At 37.6% G+C, this 24,069-nt stretch overlaps 1 protein-coding gene across 7 annotated transcripts in view; it reads left to right on the forward strand.

Annotated features, from left to right (window-relative positions):
* Window positions 1–24,069, forward strand: part of LOC107679187 (arginyl-tRNA--protein transferase 1-like) — a 98,951-nt gene that overhangs the window by 28,157 nt on the left and 46,725 nt on the right. For 6 of the 7 annotated variants that reach the window (XM_016474697.1, XM_016474700.1, XM_016474699.1 and 3 more), the window contains one exon: window positions 11,286–11,318. In XM_016474697.1, the coding sequence (XP_016330183.1) occupies window positions 11,286–11,318 (33 nt within the window). Of the gene's footprint in view, window positions 1–2,423; window positions 2,553–11,285; window positions 11,319–24,069 lie in introns of all 7 variants that reach the window. The other variant, XM_016474696.1, reaches the window with a different exon arrangement.

The raw sequence follows: 24,069 nt of genomic DNA on the forward strand, positions 1-24,069 counted from the left end.
ATTAATGTTTTAAATATAAAATTTTGAATATAGAAATATTAAATGATTTAAAGAACTAAAAAGATACTTTAAAAGTTAAACTAAATCCGCCAGCAGGTGGCGACAAGTCACTGATTTTATCACTGAATCATTCATTCAATTGATTAATTTGAACAGCTGAATCATTCAGGAATGAAGCAAGTGACAGTATTTATGAATGGGTAATCATGAATCACTGACTCACTAGATTCGTTTAAAAACGCAGTTCATTCATAAACGAGACACCGCTGTGTTTGAATGGAGATGCGCAGCGGCTGAGCTGTGACTTTGTTTCAAACTATTTTCGACGACGAAATAGAGCAAAATCAGACCATAGTGTTATAGTCAGACAATGTAAGTCACTTAATATTAACTTCTTGTCTATTTAACTGTTGTATTAAATCAGTATCACATTTACAAACTCCCTTAAAAATCATTAAAAGCTGTCACTCAGCTCATCGCGAGCTCACATTTATAATCAACAAAGCTCTCTACACTGCGCAATGAATCTCTGATTTACACACTGTCTACACGTTGCTTATGAAAGGATTCATGAGATATGTCTGTGATACATTACTCAATGCTGCAAAAACACGTAGAAACCTTTGAAGCTCCCCTCAGCGATCACAATCACAAGTATGATGATGATCTGGTCAGTCACACTGGTGCTCCTAAATATGTTTCATAGTCGCACGCAGTAGTTTTCTATATTTGAAATTCTTGTTTTTATTACTGTGTGGTATGTTACCACTGTTGGAGGACACAAAAGGATGAGCGGAATAAATGGGAATGAGATTCAATGTTTGAGAGCTTGAACGTTCGTGCCTCACATGAGCACCACAGCTTAACGTGTCAAAGCAAATGCGCTAACAGCTCTGAATGTTCTGGCGTTTGCAGTTCTTTTTGAAGTTTTTGAAAGCTCTGCATGGGACGTTTTGTTGTGAGTTGGTCTGAATTGGTGTTGTACTTCAGACTTTGGCTTTTCTAAATTTATGTTCTTTCTGCCCTGGCTTCATGACAGTTCCAAGTTATTGAATTGTTTGAGAATGCTTTGTGTGTGTGTGTGTGTGTGTGTGCGTACTGTGTATACATTGACGGACGCCATGTTATTGATGCCCTGCTGCTTATTTTTTGCCTGAAATGTTCTGATTTTTTTAGGCTAGACCTATTGAAAAAGATAGACCAAGCTTAGAATTGGTGGTTTTCCTTTCCTGTATTTATTTATTTATTGATTTTTTTTTAAATCAGTCAAGGGACCAGTGCTTATCCCACTGCCCCAATGACACAGTGTTAACTGTAATTCATCAGGTTCATTGATGGTCTGTATTGTTGTAAGCCATGTGATTTTAGCCTGAATCAGAGCTTCACAGCCCCGGTGCACCAGCCTCAACTTCAGCCTCCCGTTTCCCAACATTTACCCTCCAACTCTGAGTTTAAATCCATGCTACACATTCCCTTCCCTGTCTTGCTCAACACAAAAACAAGTTACTCTGTATAATCTGTATATCTTACGTGCTTCAATGTCCTTTAGGTGCATCAGAACATTGTAATGTAAACAGTATAACACAGTATGTTTAGAAATCTGGAGCAAAAGAAGAATACACTGTTTGAATTTTCCAAACTGTATGCCATATCACATTTATGCATTAATGACTTCCAATGTTAGCCTAGATTAGACTATAAGATCACTAATATTTACCATTATTGGTATGGTGACAGACATATTGTGCATCCCTACAGAAAAAAAATAAACTTCTTTAAATAGTTTGGAGCAATTGTGTAATGCTAAATTAGCAACAAAGTAAAGTGTAAGACAGCTTGGGAATGCAATTACATTTTAGTTTTGGGTTCATATTTACTCTTAGGCTGTCTTTGTTTCAGAAGATGCTATAGTGATTCTAAGAATCTTAATGCAATCTTTATTTTTTTCCACATTGAATCGGACATGTTTAATTCCATTCTGAACCACTTTCACATGCAAAAGAGACAATGTAAACAGTCAGAATTCATATGATTAATTGGCTAGTTGCTTACTTAAGCTTGAATGATTTATTCAGTTAAACTGTGAAATTTGTGAAGAATATAAGTAAGCATTGCCTGTTCAGACCAGTGTCACATTTAAAAGGTCATGTGAACAGAACTTCGGCTTGCAGTGTGAATATGAACCCAAAAACACTGCATATGTGATGTGTATACAGTGCTGTTGAAATAATTTCATTGCTATTTTTGTTAACCACTCCCCTTATCCACACATTCTTGTCTGTTTTTCCTTCGTTCTCCCCATCCTCCATTGTTTATGTCCCTTTATTTATTTCCCATTATCCTTCTTTGATTTCCTACTACCCTTCCGTCTTTCTTATTCAATCGTACTTCCACCCTCTAATCATCCCTTCATCACTCTGAAGGTGAGGCTAGTGCCGGTCAGCTTTGAGGACCCAGACTTCCTGGCGTCGTATGAGCAGTCAGCAGCGCTGTATGCACGCTACCAGATGACCGTTCACGGTGACGCTGCGTACGAGTGCGGGGAGAGCGAGGTACAGACTTAAACATGTCACATTCACAACTGCATGAAACACCCAACCGATTGACCTGAAGCCCTGCTCACTAACATTACATATGTTTTCCAGCATGTTTGAGGCATTTACATATACTTCTCACGTACACATTAGCTTTTTACTAGACCTACACACAATCTGTGCCTGCGAAACGCTGACCGAACTTCTGCTCATCCTCTGCCCTGTGTGTGATCATTTGTTTTTTTTGCTCTTTGGTTAGGAACAAACTCCTAACTTCTAAGTATGAAACTTCTAACAACTACCCAGAAGACCCGAGCAATGTCCTGGCGTCCACCCATGCCCTATAACCCACATAGCAGTGGCAGAGAATTTTTGCATGGGCGAGCATGTAAAAGTGACATTTTTTAAGTTTTTAAATGCATGTTGCTGACATACAAGATTTAACTTTTATTTTTTATTTTTTTTACACTCAATAAGAGTGCAGATTTCTGAATTTGTATTTGAATCTAATCAATGGATTTTCCCACACTGTAAAAATTATTTTTATAAAATAACAAACTATATAAAATTATTATTTTTTAAATGATTTAAATTTATGAAATAGTAATATTAAATAAAATATATAATACTGACATAATATAAGTTGTAATAGTACTATAAATTATAATAAAATATATAATATAATAGTAAATAAAACTAAAATGATATTTCATTCTTTCTTCTAAATGTTGCATTTAATTCAATGTGTTGCTTGCTATTTCTTTGTAATTATTTGTGAAGTTTGCTAGCAATTTCTGAGTGAAAATGGTTTCAGATAAACATTTTTTTTAGTGCATTGAGTGCACAGATTCAGCATGGCTCTATGTATCCTGTACTGTGCCTCTGTCTGAATGCACTGATTTTATAATGAATCTGCCAAAACTCTAGTGTTTAAATGAAGATGTTGAAGAATATCCTGTGGTGAAGAGCTAAATCAGAGGCTTGAAATTTATATAGATTCCTCAAAGAGCATTGTGCGTCACAGCAGGAGCTTTATTATACGTTCGTGTTGTTGAGGGAATGAATCTAAATGTGAAATGAAGATTGTTTTTGACTGAGCAGATACATTTCATGTTGCACAATTCAAACTGCATCTGTCTGATGTTCATTGACTTAATTAATATCCCCTTGATGAGTTCACAACAGTTGTACAGTAGTAGAAATGAATGACAGCAGAGAGCTGCAAGATCCCATAACATTTCATTACCCATGCAGGTTTAAATGTTTAACCTGTAACATTGTGTCTATCTATATTCAATTGTGTCTGTTGCGGAATGAAACGCTGCTGTAATAATTATATAGTACACGCAGAACTGTTTTACAGCGGCCTCCATTTGAAGACACATGAGCAATTGTCTGGACTGGCCAATAATTCACCTGTGTTTTGGTAGAGAGTGAATTAGGGCTGGGTGGATAAAACTCTTCTACCGTGTGTTATTTCAGTCTTAGGCTGGGCCGGGCCTCGCACACACGCCCTGCTCTGTGAAACACGGCCATAACTCAATTATGTGTCATAAAAGAAGCAACATTCACAGTCTGGGAGCTTGTGGGGAAACTTAACATTATTAAAACCCTGTCGGGAGGCCAAGAGAAATCCAATTTTATATAAAGAGTTACAATGAAAAGCTACACTGAACAATGTCAAACAGAAAACAGGTCATGAATATAGTGAAATTGTGGTTTCATTTGAAATATAACTGATTTTGGAAGGTTTTTGAGTATGAAGGGAGAGTGGGTTGTGGTCTTGGGGACAGACAAGATGTTTTTTGGAGTCTAATGACACCTAATCGTATACATTTTTAGTGCTTTGGAGCTTTTTAGTGTGTTTTAGGATCGAGCAAGTGCGAGACAAATCTAGATTCGTCTTATTGCATTCAATGAGGCTTTCAGAAGTCGGTCAGCAGGTTAATAGCTTATTGATCTGTGCTTAGTGTATGTTCTGTACATACAGTTTTTATATTTGCAGTATAGAAAGTCTCATGCCATGTTGTTGCAATGCAATGCAACTTAAGACCTGGAACATACCCTACACTAATGTAAAGTTTGGGGGCAATTTTTAAATATCTCCAAAATGCAGCTCACCAAGGCTGCATTTAATTGATCAAAAATACAGTAAAAATTCTGAAATATTTGTACAATTGAAAAAAAACAACTTGTTTTCTATTTGAATTTTAAAATGCAATTTATTCCTGTGCCGAAAAGCTGAGTATCATTACTCCAGTCTTGATCCTTCAGAAATCATTCGAATACATTGATTTGCTGCTTAAGAATCATTTATCAATGTTGAAAACAGTTGTGCTGCTTAATATGTTTGTGAAAACTGTGATAATTTGTATTTTCAAGATTCTTTGATAGAAAGTTTAAAAGAACAGCATTTATTTGAAATTACATTTCTGTAACATTTAAATGTCTTTACTATCACTTTTGATCAATTGAATGCATCTTTGCGGAATAAAAGTATTAATTTCTTAAAAATGATGTAACCTGGACTTTTGAACAGTAGTGTATCTGAATGTAAATCCATTCACTTTCTTACTGATCAGCTATCGTCATTGCGAAGCAGCAAATGCAATAGTACATGCTTCTCAATTCCTTAGTGTTTATAGCTGTTAAAGGGGTCCTATTATGCTTTTTCACTTTTTCAACTTTAGTTAGTCTGTAATGTTGCTGTTTGAGCATAAAAATATCTGCAAAGTTACAAAGCTCAAAGTCCAATTCAAAAAAATATATTTGATTTAACAGAAATCCCTTTTCAAAAACTACAACGAATGACTCGTTTGGACTACGACGCATATTTTCCGGGATTTGTGATATCACAAATATCGACGAATGGGATGAGACCTGGTTGAGCTGCACTAGAGAAGGCAACGAGTGTTCGGAGACACGCTAGCTTTCCCAAGGCAGACGAACTTAGAGTGGTTACAATCATCCGGGTTAAAATCGCGCTCAAATTGATTAGATTTTGACGCAATATTTACACTGAAGGTCGCAGGCGGCTATGGTAAGGGGTGTGACATTTCCCGACCAGGCGCCGAGTGCTGCCAATCACAACACACACTGGCCCAGCTAACCAATCTATAACAGGACCCCTTTAAGTGAATAACACATCTGATGTAATGGCACAGGCGTCAGAAGGGAACTCTTATCACCCCTTTGAGACCTCAAAGTTTTTTACTGCCACAGTCTTGCGCTTGCATTGTGTTGACCGTGCATTTACATTTGCATACTTGTCTAGAATCTGTTTCTGGTCCCAATCACCCACTCTCTGTTAGGACAGCGCATTAGTAGACAGACGCTGAGGGTGAACAGGATGTGGACCTACTTGACATTCTCAGTAACCTGAGAGAGGCCTTTGTTGTACCCCTTAGGCCTGGAAACTGGCCCGGCTCTGCCAACAGCAAATGAATAAATCCTCATGCTCGTAAAATGAGGGAATTAATAAATAATAAGTCGTCAGAGCCGACCGTCTCCTGCCAGATTCTTTCCTGGTGCCATAACAGAGCTCTATTTATAGTGTGGAAGGTGTGCGTATGTTTGCATTAGCATTCCACTCAGATGTAAGAAATGAGTCTATATGTATAAAGTGGGGTGGGGATTTTCTTAAAGTCACTTGTCACTTCTCACCCCATTCCCTCATTCCTTCTCCTTTATTGCCCTTCTTTTATTCGCTACCTCCTCATACCCCGGATCTAACCTACTTCAGCCGCTTTATTTCCCCTGTCTGTCTGAAAAACATTGATTTTGTGAATTATGTGATTTGAATTTATACTGTTCAAAAGTTTGGGGTCTGTAAAATACATTTTTTTTGTAAGTCTCTTCTGCTTTCCAAGGCTGCATTTATTTGATAAAAAATACAGTAAATATTATTACTTTTAATTAGTGGTCGACCGATATGGGTTTTTTGACAGCCGATGCCGATATCTTGGAAAGCAGGGTGGCCGTACTTTAGAAGACACAGCATTGTTCACAAATAAATATTTAATAAAAATCTAATTGAATAGGAAGTAAACACTGTAACCAACAGGGCACTCAGTATTCTGGGAAGTTTGTGTGCATTGGGAATCATATATATATATATATATATATATATATTTTTTTTTTTTATTTATTTGTTTTCTCAAATAAAGCCAAGGTAACACTCATTTTACATACATCACACAATGAAAATGACATATGACAGTGAGCAAATGCATAAAGTGCAGCATAATTTGAAATCATGAATTTAGTTTGTCGATCGCGCGTCTCCAGTCAAGCAGGACTCTCCTCCTGTCAGCATTCAATTCACACGGACCGACCGTCACGCAGAGAACATGCAATAATGCAGGATACAAATGCACACTTCACAAGATCTCAACTAGATTCGACTAAGTCTGCAAGGTTTGATCTCAGCGTCGTCAAAATAAAAGTCTCGCCTTGAACACATAGGCCAAACAGAAAAATGTACCGGCCGATGCCGATATTTGAAAAATGGCAAATATTGGCTGATATATCGCCTTGGCGATATATCGGTCGACCACTACTTTTAATATAACATTTTTCTCTTTGAATATATTGTAAAATGTAATTTATTTTTCAGCATCATTACTCTAGGCTTCAGTGTCACATGATCCTTCAGAAATCATTCTAATTTGCTGATTTGCTGCTCAGGAAACATTTATAATTATTAGCAATGTTGAAAATAGTTGTGCTGCATGATATTTTTGTGGAAACCGTGACACATTTTGTTTTTCAAGATTCTTTGATGAATAGAAATGTAAAAAAAAAGCATTTGTTTGAAATCTTTTGTGACATTTTGAATAATTGAATAACATATTACTGAATAAATGTATTAATTTCTTTGATAAAGCTTACCGACTCCAAACGTTTGAATGGTATCTTGATAATTCAATAAATTAAAGCATTGAAGATTAAAGTAAATGATGGAGTTTGTGGGCTGGTTATGCAGTAACCCATTTCCCTCAAAATCTCAGTGGAAATGAATGACTTCTGGTCATTGTGTTGCTTGAAATCAGTGTAAACGGCCCTTTATTGTGAATGTAAGACTGTAATTGGGACACACACACACATAAACACACACACACACAGAGAGAGGCAGGGATTTCTGCTGTTGTATTCTGATGTAGTGAGGCATGACTGAGGTCCTACACATGTGGCATGGATTTTCAGCACAACAAATCCTGTTAAAACTCTATTTACTCCTCCTAATGACACATGAACTAATTATACAGAGTAGCACTGGGGAGGAAAGGAGGAACACAAATCGATTCATACGCGTTTATTCTCACCAGCAGGTTTTACATAGACTAATGACCATCTTGTAAGGTCTCAGACTTTCTGTATTAAGTGTTAATATATGTATTTGCTGTTAAATGATGCATGACATTTTCCAAAATGAGCGGTTTCTTTTCTTAAAACTAAGAAATCTATTTTTCATTGTAGGAGAACATTAACTAGTTAAATAAAAAATGGTGACAAGATGTAGGTTGATCTAAACTGTAGATTTCATGGTCTGTTAAGGGCCGATCTCTAACGTTCACTACGTTCTGCCTAATTTCAAATTAGCAGAGCTTTAAATCCCTGCTGAGCCATTTCACTTCCGACTTTTGGTCAGAGTTCACCTTTTTGCTTTCAAGAAAGGCCATTTTGGAGCGTTTCAGAACAACACATTTGAAGAAGGGCTACAGAGAGAATGACGCTGATGAAAGAAACACGAATGCTTGTGTTTAATGATATGGGTAGTTGACAAATAACCAGTTTTTCTTTCAACATAAAGATATTCAAGGGGGAAAAAAGGGCAGAACATTACTTTTTTCCCCACCAGGAATTGATTGAATGGTGAAAAGTTGGAGGGGAGATGTTGAGAAATTAGAGGGATTGGTGATGTCAGAAACTTTTCTATTCCAGTGTTTTTTTTCTTTTCTTTTTTATTCTTTTTCTTTATTTTCTTTCTAATTTATTTTTCCATTTTATTTCTTTTTGTTCCTTTTCATTTTTCCATTATTTTTTCATTTACTTTCTTTTCTTTTCTTTTCTTTTTCATTTCATTTATTTTCTTTCTTTTTTTTATTTTTATTTTTATTTTTTTTTTTTCCATTTCTTTTGTGCATGAAAATTTAAATCCACATGTGAATGTGGGCATCTTAGGGTGCGTTCACACTTGTTATGTTTGGTTAGATTAAAACGAACTCTGGTGCAGTTTGAATGATATATGAACGCAACACGGACCAAATACTTCTAAACGAACCAAAAACAGGAAGTAATGACAAGATGCGACGCTATGCGACATGATTTGACGACGCGGTGTAATCAAAACAAAATTAGCAGAGGGCAAACGTGGAGCAACGATGAGGTAAAGTGCCTTTTATGAGCTCCTTATGAGTTTGCAGGTAGTGAAAATAAAATTATATGTACATGCAAGAATGAGTCCAGCAGACGGCAAAGTTTTTTCGACTTAAAGCGGCGCTAAGCAGACCGATCGGTTAATGGATGCTTTGATATCATACACCCGCAGCGCCGCTTTAAGGCTAATGCAACTTTTGTTTGGGGCGTTCGGTGAGTTCCATCACGATATGTACGTCATTCAAGCCGACCAATCAGGTTGTGAACGTATCACTATGCCTTTAGGTTCACTGTCTTTAGGTTCGCTGTCAAAAATGTCAATGTGAACGCTAAGCGGACCACGACCAAATGTATCATTTTCCTTTTTGGTCCGGACCAAATGAACCGAAGTACAAGTGTGAACACACCCTTAATTCTGTCCAGTCCAAGTTAGTAACCAGGCTGGGTCACGGCTGCCAGACTCCAGGAGATCAGCAAGAAGACTAATTGAATTATGCATGGCTGCGTTGCCCTCTCTCATAGAGCCGTTACCCACAAACCCCCCTGTTGAGTGCCTGGCAGAACAGGAGAGAGTCTTTGCCAGCTTTTACCCCCCGAGCGACTCACCGCATCCCTCTCCCATATCCCATCTTTCTCAGTTCCACTTTCCCAACAATACGTTTCTCTTTCACAACCGCCCGGAGAGGTAAACAAATTGAGCCAAAAGACTCAGTTGTTGATATAAGCCATACAGTTTTGAGTATATAACAGAAACAGTTCTCAGAAAACTGTATATGTTTAAGAGCTTTTAACGGAACCAAATACCATAAATTGTTTGGTTGTAGTATATTTAGGACTATTCTTGATTCCCAACCCACATACGCTGTTAGTTCTCTAAACATCACAGATGCAGAAATCACCATATGGAGTTTGTAACTGCTGCCTAATTCTCTCCAACCCTCTCGCTGTCCAATAAGCGAAGCTGCTCACGCTTGTTTTGCAGCGTTTTAAACCACAGGAGCCTGGTTTTGCCAGATCACAACCAGACTCGCTTTGTGTGTCTGTATATTAAAGATGGAGGGCATGAAATATGCATTTGTTGCGTGGAACCAAATGTAATTCTATCAAATTTATTCTGATGAAGATCTGGAATCTGCAGCTTCATTTAAAGGTTTCTTCAAGTCTAATGAATTCAGTGTGGATGAATTGTCATTTAGTTTGTATAAACTGCCCTTCTCTTTCTCTCTTATTGGTTCTGATGTTTCACCGTTACAGCAGAGTATGTTAGTATCACAGGCCTGTGGATCAGAATTGACATCCAGCTAAAACAGCCAACACACACATGCTCCCGAAGCAGTGCCAGTGATCATGGACTGGCTTTTTTTCCATGCATTTCTGACTTTTCTGTTTGTGGTTTGCATGTTTGGATGAACTGATCAGTTTTGTCTCACTTTTTTTTTTTTTTTTTTTTTTTTTTTTTCAGCAAAGGTGCATTTTTGGCAACTTGTAGAACGACAAGATAGATAGACAAGATAAGAATTTGAGACATTAGGGTTTTTTGTTACATTGATGGGGTGCTTGACGTCATTAATTTTCAGTAGTATTTTGTGATATAAGCATCAGAGACCTAGCTTTATGTGAGTAATGCAGCATGCAAGTCACTGGCTGTCAAACATGTTTTGTGTCCTAACATGCCTTGTTTTTAGAGAAACACGCTACCCAAATCACCTGCCAGTCATCAATAAACAAATCAAGTTCATCATGGCACAGAAAAAAGGCTTTAGCAGACATAAAGTTATTTAAACCTCCTTGAATAAACATCTTGCCTTTTCTCTTTCTTCACAATGCTAGCCAGTTACTGCTGCCTCGCTTCGGCCAAAACAAACTAATGACCGAACAGCTACTCATTGTGAAATTAAGTCAACAATATTAAATGTCTTACATCACCGTGATTACAAAAGTTGCAATTGTGTGTGTTGTTAAAGAGCCAAGTTTATTTAATCTCTCTTAGATAAAGCAGAATTGAAAACATTTGAAAGTCCAACTGAAGATTTAAAGCATTGATCTGCTTGTTTGAGCATCGCGACCAGTCTGATGCTGCAAAATGTTGTTTGCAGACATGTTGGCATGAATCTTTTCTCATTGATCCGTGTGTATGATTGTGTGTAGGTATTGTAGATACAGCAAAGCATTAGTTGTTTAATGAGGATTTGGTGATGCAGTATTTGTTAGCAACAGCCGCAGGAGAGAAGTTTGATAAAATTACGCAAAAGGCCATCTCAAATGTGCTCAGCTGTATTCCTGGGACTGCCCACCAACTCTATCTTTTGTATTTTGTTATATGTACATGAATGTAAAATAACGCATTTCTTTTCTACCTCTTTCCCCTCACAGTTCAAGAGGTTCCTCTGTGACTCTCCTTTAGAGGTAAGTTTAAAAAATATATATATATATATTTCAAACGTACAATTCGATTTTCTTTCTTTCTCAAGTCTTGGCCAATTCAGAGGATTTCCCTTTGAAATTGCACAGGTCCAGTGTAGTCTCAATGCAGATGATTCAGTCATTTTCATCAGTAGTTCCATACGGTTCATAATCTTACATTTGTTCTGGTTCTTCTGAAGAACTCAGAGTACACATATAGTTTCCATTGGCAATCATTATAATAATTTTGAACTGATTTTGCACAGAACCTCTTTATACAAAATTGTATGTTTTGTCTTTTGATTTTAAAGGAGAATATGACTCAGAGATTCTTGACAGGCTTTGTGAGATACTTTCATATATTTATATAAAACCTTAAAGGGGTCATAGGATGCTACATGCACTTTTACAAGTTGTTTGAACTGAAATATGTGTTGACAGTGTGTGCACACAACAACCCTATAATGATAAAAATGCACCCAGTGTTTTTTTTTAATCTGCTCAAATCTTTACCCCTTTCTCAAATCGAGCCGATCTCAGATGCCTGTCTACAAAATACGACTCCTAGCTGTATTTCAAATAGATAGCACCAGCATCACATTTGTTAGTAGTACCATGATAAAGATTATTTTACAAGAAAAAGGAAATGGACGTATTAGTAGAAAGGGAAAAGCCGAGACTGTTAGGGAATTCTGAGCAGTTGTTAGTCATGGCTGAACACAACTAGAACAGGATCGTGCTTCATTACGACAGGGTTGTGAGGTCAGTATATCATATTTTTTGAGCAGGCCACTCCCACGATAGTTTGATTGACAGTAGCGTTTCATGGGCTGGAGCAGATGTAGACAAGAATGACTCCTAAGCGATTGAGGTGTTCTGTTGTTGGATGTAATAATGAACATAGCAGTCGTCATTTACTCCCGACATCTGAGCCGCTGAAGACGCAGTGGATTACATTTGTTTTTGAAGGGAATGCGCCCCCGTTCTACATAAATGCGTTTGTTCGCGCGAATCATTCGTGATCCAGCTTCACCTACAGAAGAAGTGAGTGTAAGGTTTTTTTAAAGGAATCTTTGCAAATCGCCTTTCCTAATAATGTGCTAATTAGCAAGTTTCACGATGAATGCGGCTAAAGTAAACAGTCCCTCAGAGAGCAGCTCGGAAGAGAGGGGCGGGGTCAGCAGAGCTCATTAACATTTAAAGGAAAATGCTACAGAACTGCGTGCTCTGAAAAGAGTTGTTTTTGACAGGGTAAAAAATGTGTTTTTACACTACCATTGAGAAATTTTAACCAAACTATGTTAAAGACTTTTCATTAAGACCCTAAAGAATCATATCAACTTGTGGAAAATGGGCATCCTATGACCCCTTTAAGGCAATGGCACATAAGAGTAACAATGTTAATTTTGCGACAAACAACATGTGGAAATGGCTCGTACAGACCAACCACATTTCTATGCAGCATAGCGGGGCCACACACACAGGACAAAAACAAATAGTTGACTGTGATGTGAAATTGTCCCTGACAGATGATCGTGTCTCTGTCATGTCCAGCTGCCGTCATTAAATGATCCCCTTGTTGTGCTTCTTTATTAGTGAGAAGCAGACGAGGACATTAAAGAGCAAATGTGGCCGGGCAAACATTTGTTAAAATGTTGTTGAATGGAGGAGGTCAAACATCTTATTGCTTTTCCATTCAAAAAAGTACTTTCTGAATTAAGGAAAAGTACTGTGGCATGGTACAAATATGCTTTAATTGTATGTGTACAATATTTAAGAAAAAAAAAAATGTTTTTTGTGACCCTGGACCACAAAACCAGTCATAAGGGTAAATTTTTCTAAATTGAGATTTATACATCATCTGAAAGCTGAATAAATAAGCTTTCCATTGATGTATGGTTTGTTAGGATAGGACAATATTTGGCCGAGATTCAACTATGTGAAAATCTGGAATTTGAGGGTGCAAAAAAATCTAAATATTGAGAAAATCGCCTTTAAAATTGTCCAAATGAAGTTCTTAGCAATGCATATTACTAATCAAAAATGAAGGTTTGATATATTTACGGTAGGAAATTTACAAAATATCTTCATGGAACATGATCTTTACTTAATATCTTAATGATTTTTGGCCTAAAAGAAAAATCAATAATTTTGACCCGTACAATGTATTTTTGACTATTGCTACAAATATACCCCAGAGACTTAAGACTGCTTTTGTGCTCCAGGGTCACATTATATGATGTACTCCACTTCAAACAATATCATGGTTTTACCATGTCCAAAGAACAAGGTATTACCATGGCATATGTTAAAACATGCACTCTTAAAAAGATTTGTGGTGCTACCAAGTTTTTATTTTTATTTTTTTGACATGTACCATAGTAGTAGCATGTTGATCTTGGAAACATCTCAGGAATACCAAGTGCCATGTGCTGTTGGATATATCTGATTCATTACTGAATTATATTAAATATCTACTAATATATGATGTATTTATTACTATTTTGAATAGTATACTATTAGTATACTAAATAGTAATACTATTTTGAATTTTTTAATATTATGTTTCAGTTTTCCATTTTAATTTTAGTGTACATTTTAATAATTTTATTTTTTTGTCATTTTTATTGTTGTTTTTTTAAATATTTCTATTTTACTTTATTTTTTTATTTCAGTTTTAGTAATTATAAACTTTCAGTTGTTGCCTAGTTAGCATTTCAAATTGTTTTTGCAAGTTTTGCAATTTTTTTAACTTAAAAAAAATGCGTTTAAGTCATTCATCTAATATTTATATATTTTTTATTTCTGCTTTATTTTAATAAACAAAATCTTTTTTTAATAGATAGTAATATGAAATAATAATACAAATTAACTACAATAACACTGGTGCCCACATTACTTTTTTATCGCCATGGTAAGACTATTTCAATATCTGCAGATTGCACTTGATCCTTAAATAGACGTGCAGTCACATTCATCTCTGGGGTAAACCTATTGGGGTACAGCCGTTTACATGTATTTTAAGTTACAGGTGGCTTATAAGCTTTTTTATTTAAAGGGGTCATATGATGCTTTTTTAAAGATCATTATTTTGTGTATTTGGTGTAACAGAATATGTTGACATGCTTTAATGTTCAAAAAACACATTATTTTTCAAATACTGTACATTATTGTAGGTCCTCTATGCCCCGCCTCTCTCAAACGCTTCGTTTTCTACAAAGTCCCTCCTTCCGACAAGCGCAGTCAAGGAAAACTTGAAATCGCATCATATGACCCCTTTAACTTTCCTACATTTTTTTAAAGGGGGAGAATATGGAGGGAAACATGCACTCTGCCTCCCCCTTCGTGCTAATGAAGATTGTTAGCATTTATAGGAAACATGCTTTTATCACCTCGTCGAGGCTGGTAGCCAGACGCTCCAACATCAGTGCTGCTGGTAGCATAAACTCACTTATACATTTCAGATTGTTGTTTGCAAACTTTTTTGTTTTTTGTTCAGGCTGCATTTATTTGATCAAAAATACAGTACAATTATTAGAATTTAAAAGAAATGTTTTCTATTGTAATATATTTTAAAATGTAATTTATTTCTGTGATGCAAAGCTGAATTTTCAGCATTATTACTCCAGTCTTCAGTGTCACATGATCCTTTAGAAATTATTCTAATATGCTGATTTGCTGCTTCAGAAACACTTCTTATTATTATCAGTGTTGAAAACAGTTGTGCTGCTTCATATTTTGTGAATACCGTGACATGTTTTTTTTTCAGGATTCTTTGACGAATAGAAAATTCAAAAGACCAGCTTTTATTTTAAATATAAATCTTTCGTAACATTATAAATGTCTTTACTGTCACTTCTAATGTGATTAAATGTGTTTTTGCTGAATAGTGTATCTATCTGATAGTGTGGTTTCAGTATTTTAGCTTAGGAAATGATGCTTAAATTAGATTATTTGATTAGTACTATAATATATAAAGGTAACACTATATGAAGGACTCTTTTTTTATTTCATGCACAGATATACTGCATGCAGAAATCTTAAAGGGGCAATTGGCATCAGGTGCAGAGCCGTGTGCGCTTAAAGATGCGTGAACAATAACACTATTTGAACTTCGCCTGCAAAGTCAAAAGAAAATGGTAATTGTGGATTTGCCATTAGCGTATCCTTCATTATCATTATAGCGTGTATTAGACTCCTTCAGCTGGTTGTGTTTATCTAGGTGTGTGTGTGTGTTTGTTCACGTGTGTGTGACATGGTGTGCGTGGCAGCATGTTTTGCGTCACTGAGATGCCCTTCTCCTGATGCACGCCTGTGTTGCATTTGTACGTCTGTTTCTGCTTGGCTTTTTTAAATGTCTTTTTATTGACCTGAAAAGTCTGTCCTAAGGGGAAATGCTCATTAACAGTGGTGTTGTGTAATTAGTCGTCAAGGTTTTATAGACCTCAAACCCTGCCTTTGCCCCATACCCCTGTTTTTTCCACATGCATGTACACACATACTCGGCGTGCACTATTTATCTCATAGTTTTCCTTTATTTTTAATTCCAGTGACGGTTTTGACAAGCGATAGCAATTAGCCTTCAACTGTCTGTGTCTCTGCCAGCACGGCACATAGCCTCATGCACAATGAAATCATTAGCGTATTAATAAACACTTCCCCATAATGTAATCAGAGCTCCACATGCCTGCATGTATCCAGGACAGGCATTGCATCTGTGTCGCAGAGGGAGCCGTGAGTGCCGACTCTGAGAAAAATGGCAGCCGTAATCTAGCGCTGCTGTTTCCACGTGGGGTTAAATGAGCCGTCGCTGAACGCTGTGTCTAATAAGCGCTGTGTGTTTAAAGTGCCTGTGTGACTCGAATAACATTTGAGTCCTGCAGCGTTCCCAGTGCCTCTCCAGGGCCGCGTTTGGGGTGTAATTCTTTGACATTCAATGCTCTGTGGGAATAATCACCGTAGTCAATAAATGGGGTGTAATATAATATAATGAGGGATTTTAGTTTCTATTGTACTATACTCGAGTCAGTTTTTTTCTTATAGTGCTTGTCACAGTGTACATTGTGGTTGTTTGTCTAACTAGACTATATAATGCTATGCTGTGAATTCAGGTATGTTGGGCCACTCAAACCTGCAATAATTAAATAATACAAATATCCTTTATGTATTTAAGCCCATTTTATTAACCAATTTGCTGCTGACCTTCGATGATCCAATTCAACCATACTAATAAGCAAAAATTACACAAGATAAACTAACGTTTCTTCTTTTTTATTGCTGAAGAGTGTTGAACTTTCTTATTCTGTGTTCTACTGTACAGATGTGAATTTACAGGTATATTTTGATTTATATGTAAATTAGTATACATTTTATTCACACACATACGTATATAAATATATATTCTGACAAATAAGCTGTTTTACTAAAATAATAAAAACATGAATAAATGTTTTTTAATTAATGTAATATATTATGTAAATATTATATATAATGTACATTGTATATATAATATGAAAATAATAATTATTGTACATTTTACACACACACACTTTTTACTACAATTGTACAATTTGTACATTTGTAATATCAAGTGATCACTTCTTATTCCATACTGCTGTGATACTGTACATGTATCAGTGTATTTGTGCAGCCTCCTGTATGACAGAATCTGGTTGGATGGTTTGCTGCATGTATTAACCTCTCTTATTGTTTCTACGACATAGAAGAGCCACTGTATTGTTAATAAAACAGGAATGTTAACAACCCCATCCGCCTGACAAACAGCCTGCTGCCGTCCCCTCTGCCGACTGCAAACGGACGCTTAGCACGCCACTGCACGCTAGAGAAAGCCGGCCAAACAAAGAGCGACACAGGGCACAACATGCTTGTGATTTGGGCCCCTGCCTTTATTGTTGGCTTCATCTGTGTGTTTTGCTTGCCTTCACAGTGGCACAGACGCAGTCATTAGGCTGTCCGGCGAGGTGATCCCAGGGTCAAGGTGACGCCATTTCCCGCACTTAGGTAATGGCTACGTAAACATACTTGAGACTTTTACCGTGAAATACTTCTGCGGGGGCTGCCTTTCATTAAAACAGAGCGAAAACACAATCTAGAACATACCGTCAGATCATTATGGATGAAAGATGGGCGGTTGTCAGGTGGTGCTGAGAACTTAACGTTCTTTTAGCGGCTCTCCGCTGCCGGAGGGTAAGTTAGCATGACAGGCGTTGGATTCGAGTCCAGTCTGGTTCTGACAGAAACGGGGCCCGGCACATGTGGTGCCAAAAGGCAGATCGAGAAGGGGCTCTCCGTTTCACCGCAAGCCCTTAATCATCGCCGCTAGCCGCGCTATGAAAGTACCTTCATCTTGAGCGGCTGTGTGTACTTAATACTGACAGCTAGTTTAAACCGCCAACCCGATGGACAAGCACTCTGAATGAAAATAACTAACCTATACATATGGAATGTGCTCCTCCTGGGGGAAATGAGGGGTTTACTGTAACACCTCTCTAGGGATGTTGTGAACCGAGCAAAGTTTATACTTTGAAGGATGCTAGGTTTTACAGGACTGAACTTAAAGTTACAGTACAAAACTATTCCATCAACTGAAATCTACTAAAATCTGTTTTGTACCCATATAATGTACTGTTAACTGTAATAATAAAGGCGATTAAAAGAGACACATGATGAATTACAAGTGTTCATCACAAGTGTCTTTTCTACTAAAAAAGTACATACACTGAAAAAAACTTTTTGCTCAGAATTTGCTAGTAAATTTCACAAACCGTTACAAAGAAACTGCACTGAATTGTTGCATTAAACACAATATTGCATTAAACACAAAAACAAATTTTTTTCTTAGTAATAATAATATTTTTTTGTAATATAGTTATTTACAATTAAAAAAAAAATTTTTTACAATGTACTAATATATTCAATTCAAGTTTATTTGTATAGCACTTTGCACAAGATGTATTGATTCGAAGCAGCTTCACGAAAATGCATGTTTCAAAATATGTAGACGTATATAGAAAGTAAAAAATAGAAACATAAATACAAAGCACTGATGAAACGACATCAGGGGGTTAATACTGAGATACGGGAACGAGTACTGCGTCTTGCTTAAGACGCATATGGGGAAAAAGACTTTTTTCTCCTGAACTTAAGCCTATTTCATTCACGCAGTGAAACTGCACAGCCATTGGTTCGTGCAGGGCTTTAAAAAATGAACCAATGGCGCGGCAGCGGAGCTGCACGAACCTATGGCGACGAAGCCCGCCAGAATGGGCAGGGCATCTGGCTATATAAGTGGGAGCTCACCACAGGATTCTCAGGTTTACTTCGACTGAAGCGACGACTGAGTCGTGCAGCTACATAGCACGGCCAGTAACGCAGTACTCGTTCCCGTATCTCAGGGAACCGAGGTTACGTTAGTAACCGAGTATGTTTCCTTTCGATACTTCACTCGTACTGCGTCTTGCTTAAGACGCATATGGGAACAGTCCAATCACGCCGTGCTAATGTAGTGGAACGACTAAAGGTATAACTTCCATAAGCAACCAATGCTTATAGAGAAGTCAACAATAACCCAAGGCTAAGCGGGCTGAGCTTTCTAGGTCACACCCGGCCTGGTTAATCGTTCCAGAGTATACCCGTAACTTCGACACCCAGGGGTCGAGAGCTAACAGGTGAACAATACCAGAGAACTTGGGCGCGGCACGGCCAAGGGCTCTCTGTCATGTCTGTTTACGCAGCGCGTGCCATTTCAAGCGGAAAGGATCCTGGCCTGCAAGGCCGGGACTTCCAGGTTATAAAACCTCGCAAATGTGGACGGCGAGGCCCAGCCGGCCGCCTCACAAATATCCGCAATGGACACACCACTGGACCATGCCCACGACGAGGCGATGCCTCTAGTCGAGTGGGCCCGTACTCCAATGGGGCATTGGAGGCCCAAGGAAGAGTATGCTAGCGAGATGGCGTCCACGAGTGAAGTATCGAAAGGGAACTATAAAATCTCTATATCCACCTTATTTTGCAATGCAAAATCAATGTATTTTCTATTAATGTATGAGACTTCCAATTCATTAGCTGAAGATTTAATAGAAAATAACTAGAAAAATAACTGCAGTAAACAGTAAAGCAGTTTGCATTACAAACCATTGTGTTTATTACTACCTTTAAAAAATCTGATAAGAAAAATCACTTTGCAATATCATGCAGCATAACAAGCTGTTTTTACATCGAAAAATACCTGGATGCAAATGACTCTGGAAGTCTCGCACATTAAATGTAAAAATGGCCACGCCCATTTTTACGTTAACCCTTTTTTCGCCACTGTTTTTCCTTAAAAAGTCGCCAGCCACCGCCAACATTTTTGATCATTTTCACAAAAGTTTAGTTGCACCCAGAATATTTTGTTGTATGAATATCTGAACATGCAAAACAAAGTATTGAGCCTCTGATTAAAAAAAAAAAAATAAAAAATCTAGCTTTTTTTTATCAGCACTTGGGTAAGCGGGTAAGTTTCTTGAAAAATGCAACACTTAACAAAAAACAGAGATAATGGAATTTTTGACGGATTCAGAACGATGATCAAAACATAGATGGAATAGATCGCTTCTAACACATCAAAAGCTTGCACAGTCCTATACCACTTCCACTTGCTGTTTAACGTTTGATGATCACGTTATTTGGATATGCATCTGCTTACATATGCAGTCGCTTGTTTTTGCTTCTTCCTCGCCATGTTTCGATCCAGAGACTTAAAGGGGTGGTTGATTATGATTTCACTTTTTTAACTTTAGTTAGTGTGTAATGTTGCTGTCAGAGCATAAACAACGTCTGCAAAGTTACGACGCTCAAAGTTCAAGGCAAAGTGAAATATTTTCTTTTAAAGAAATCGTTGTTTAAGGACTACAAAAAAAAGACTGGTAGGGACTACAACAAGCTTCTTCCCGGGTTTGTGACATCACTAACCCTGATTTTTACATAAGCCCTGCCCCCGGGAACATGCAGCTACCCATAATGGTAAGGGGGGCATGACGTTTCCGGACAGTGTGCACTAGGCAGTGAGTGAATCCCAGCACACTGGGCCAGCTAACCAATCTGAGCCCGAGGGAGGGAGGGGCTTAATAGATTCAGGAGCACAACAGACTAGGGATGTGCATCTCATGACTGAGGCCGATACGATACGCATCTCGATGCATAGCCAACGATACGATACATTAAAGATACATATGAAGCAGCTACCGATGCAATGCGATGCGATACGATTCGCCCGTTACGGTGCAGTGCGATCCGATTTCGATTCGATTCGATTCAACACAATGCGATTCAATGCAATATGATGCAATGGAGAAAATATCATCACTTTTAATGCCTCAAGGCCTGTTTTTGGACTTAACATTAAGTGTGCATTATATCTCGCTCCTTTTCACTGTGACTCTCTATTGCACTCTGTCTGTCTGTCGTTTCATATAATTGCTTTATTGGCATGACATACTTAAGTACATATTGCCAAAGCATTGTACATTAGGGATGTGCATCTCGATGCATAGCCAACGATACGATACATTAAAGATACATATGAAGCAGCTACCGATGCGATGCAATACGATTCACCCCTATTACGATGCAGTGCGATCCGATTTCGATTTGATTCGATTCAACACAATGCAATTCGATGCAATAGGCTGCAATGGAAAAAATATGATCACTTTTAATGCCTCGAGGCCTGTTTCATAAAACAAGTTAACCAAATAAGCCAGGCTTATTTCAGTTAGTCTGACTCATTGTCAAATGATTTGGTTCCATAAAGCAAATTTAACATAGATCAACTTCAGTCACCGTGGCAACTTATGCTGGGAAACTAACCTGGTCTAAAGCAGGTTAACTATCAGACTAAGCTGAGTTCCTCTAACACTGACCAATAGGAACGGTATTATTTGACTTTTTTTTTTTTTTTATAGTAGCCAAGCAGAAAGGCTCTCTCTGGTTTTATGACAGCTGTAGTCTACCTTTGCAGAACAGATAGCAGAACAGAACATTACAATCAAAAATTGCTCTTTAAAGCATTAAAATAACTAAATTAAAAGTTAAAATCACTGAATTAAAAAGAAAATAAATAATAAAGAAAATGACTTCTAAACTGCTATAAGAAGCACACATTAACTCATTTGAGCTTAGTAGTACTGAACTAGCTTACATTTGATTTACCCATTACAATAGTCCCTTTACAGTTACTGCTATCATAAAAATACACTTTATGGAACCGCTTAGCCCCGATTGATTTGTTAGGTTATTTCAAGTCAGGTTTTGGACTTTAATCCCAGTTTTTTCTCGGGTCTCCGTGGTGTTGTGATTTGTCATATTCACGCAGCAGCAGCGGTGATGAGAGAACGTGCTTGACAAACAAATACATAGATCACAGATTATTGGTCACTTTTTAAATAATAAAAGTATAGTGCATCCACTAGTAATTATATATAAATAAATCGTTTTTTACCGATGGAATCAGGGAATCTTCCCATCCCTACAACAGACCGTTTTGACGAGAACAGAAACAGCAGTGTAGGTAAAATATGTGAAAATAATGCATTTTTTAAAAACAAAGCATGAACACATTACACTGCACCCCATACACACAAAAAAGCTGATCAACCACTCCTTTAAAGGGATAGTTCACCCAAAAATTTAAATTCTGTCATTAATTGCTCACCCTCATGTCGTTCTAAACCCGTAAGACCTCCGTACAAACAATGTAGAAAACGTATCCGCATGACGCACCTGACACAGAATAGCATACGCTGTTTACGTTCAGTGGATATTCTCCAAAATGGCACCAGGGTGACGCGGAGGAGACAAATTGTTGAATAAAGTCGTTATTTTTGTTTTCTTTGCGAACAAAAAGTATTCTCGTAGCTTCGTAAAATTACGGTTGAACCCCTGATGTCACATGGATTATTTTACCGATCTCCTTGCTACGTTTCTGGACCTTGATCGTGGTAATTGCATTGCTGTCTATGGGAGGGTCAGAGAACGCTCAGAAATCATCAAAAATATCTTAATTTGTGTTCCGAAGATGAACGGAGGTCTTACGGTTTTGGAACGACATGAGGGTGAGTAATTTATGACAGAATTTTCATTTTTGGGTGAACTAACCCTTTAATGCTCTTTCACAAAATGCGTAATGGCACCTCCTGCCTCAAAAATAAGGTGGATGAAATTATTTTTTACCATATATAGTAAGGGTCCTTAACGTTAACTAATTAACAGGTTTTTACTGTCTTTTACCATTAACATTACAAAATTTTTTTACTGTGTAGGTTTGAACATTGTGAGTGGCGTTTGTGATGTTTCTGTGTTGGTTTTAATTTGGAGGTGAGTGACCGTGGCACGGCAGCGTCTAAAGCCTCTCATACGGAATGGATTGGCCGAGTCGCTCCCCTGGTGTTGTGATAACGAGCCGCCTTCCTGCAGGGCTAACTGGACCCAGATGGGCCAAGGGGGCCGCGGAGAGATCCCGTTACGGCTACGGCTGCGTAGGCCCCCTACCGCCGAGACGTTTGAAGTCTCAATGGTAGACTAGGGTGAATAAAGCGCCCTTCTCGATTAACCACTTGATTGAAAAAAGCCAGCGTGAAGGTTTGAGTGGGAAATATGATCTTGGGCAGGTAACGGTTTGGGGTTTTACGGCCGTTCAAAACAGGAGACATATATTCATACACGAGTGCATTCATGTCACATGAAGGAATGTGGGCTTTTATCTTCAGACACAACAGTAGTTGTAGTTGTTGTTTTTTTGTGGTTTGACTCACTGATTTACACACACGTTCACACAAAGGGTAAAAACGACCCCTCGGTCCCTCCTGCACAGGCTTTCAGTGTGGAGATTGATTTTGTTCATGCAAGGATTTTTATTAAATCGCCTCTCATAGATTATGTGTGCCTGGCATGGACTTTCACTCCACACACACACACACCCACACCCCTGCTCTCAGCCCACATGTGGGAACTATTAGCAAGCTACTGTACACCCTGTGTTCCTTTGCAAGCACAGACTTTCTAATTGTTTGAGCATTGATTGACTCGTTTTTACACAGGATCACACACAGGAACATATTTCAAACCTTTTCAGTCATTTGAATTGATTTGCTTTATAATATTGTAAATTCAAAAAGTTAGAAATTTGGAAATTCAACTTAAAGTTTAAATGAGATCAAAACTGACTGTTCCTGGTATAATTTTGCACAGTTCATCAGTACATGCACAAAAAAGTTTGTCAATAAAAAGTGCTGTGAAGTTTTTCAGCCCCTCCCCTCCAACTGTTTTCACCATCCAATCAAATCCTGATGCATAAAATCAAGTCCCACCCTTCATGTGTTTTTCCAGTTGAATATGCCCTTTATTTGCCCTTTACTTTATATATTACAGTGAAGTCAAACCATTTTGATAAACATTTCACCAGTGTTTGTTTTTGGAGCAGCGATTCCGTTCCCAGCTTCAAAGTATGAGTTGTCCAAATGATATATTCAATATTAAATTTGTTAATTGGTTGTTAATTGAACAACAGTTGAAGGATGCGAGTAATTTTATTCTGCAAGCATTAAATTAATCAAAATGGACAGTATAGACATTTTATAATGTAACAAAAGTCTCCTAATTATAATAAGTGCTGCTCTTTTGAACTTTGTTTAAAAAAGAATCATGAAAACAAATGTATCACTGTTCCCAGAAAAACAAGCAGCACAACTGT

The sequence above is a fragment of the Sinocyclocheilus anshuiensis genome, unplaced genomic scaffold (assembly GCF_001515605.1).
Source record: "Sinocyclocheilus anshuiensis isolate Anshui unplaced genomic scaffold, SAMN03320099.WGS_v1.1 scaffold300, whole genome shotgun sequence".
NCBI lineage: Eukaryota > Metazoa > Chordata > Actinopteri > Cypriniformes > Cyprinidae > Sinocyclocheilus > Sinocyclocheilus anshuiensis.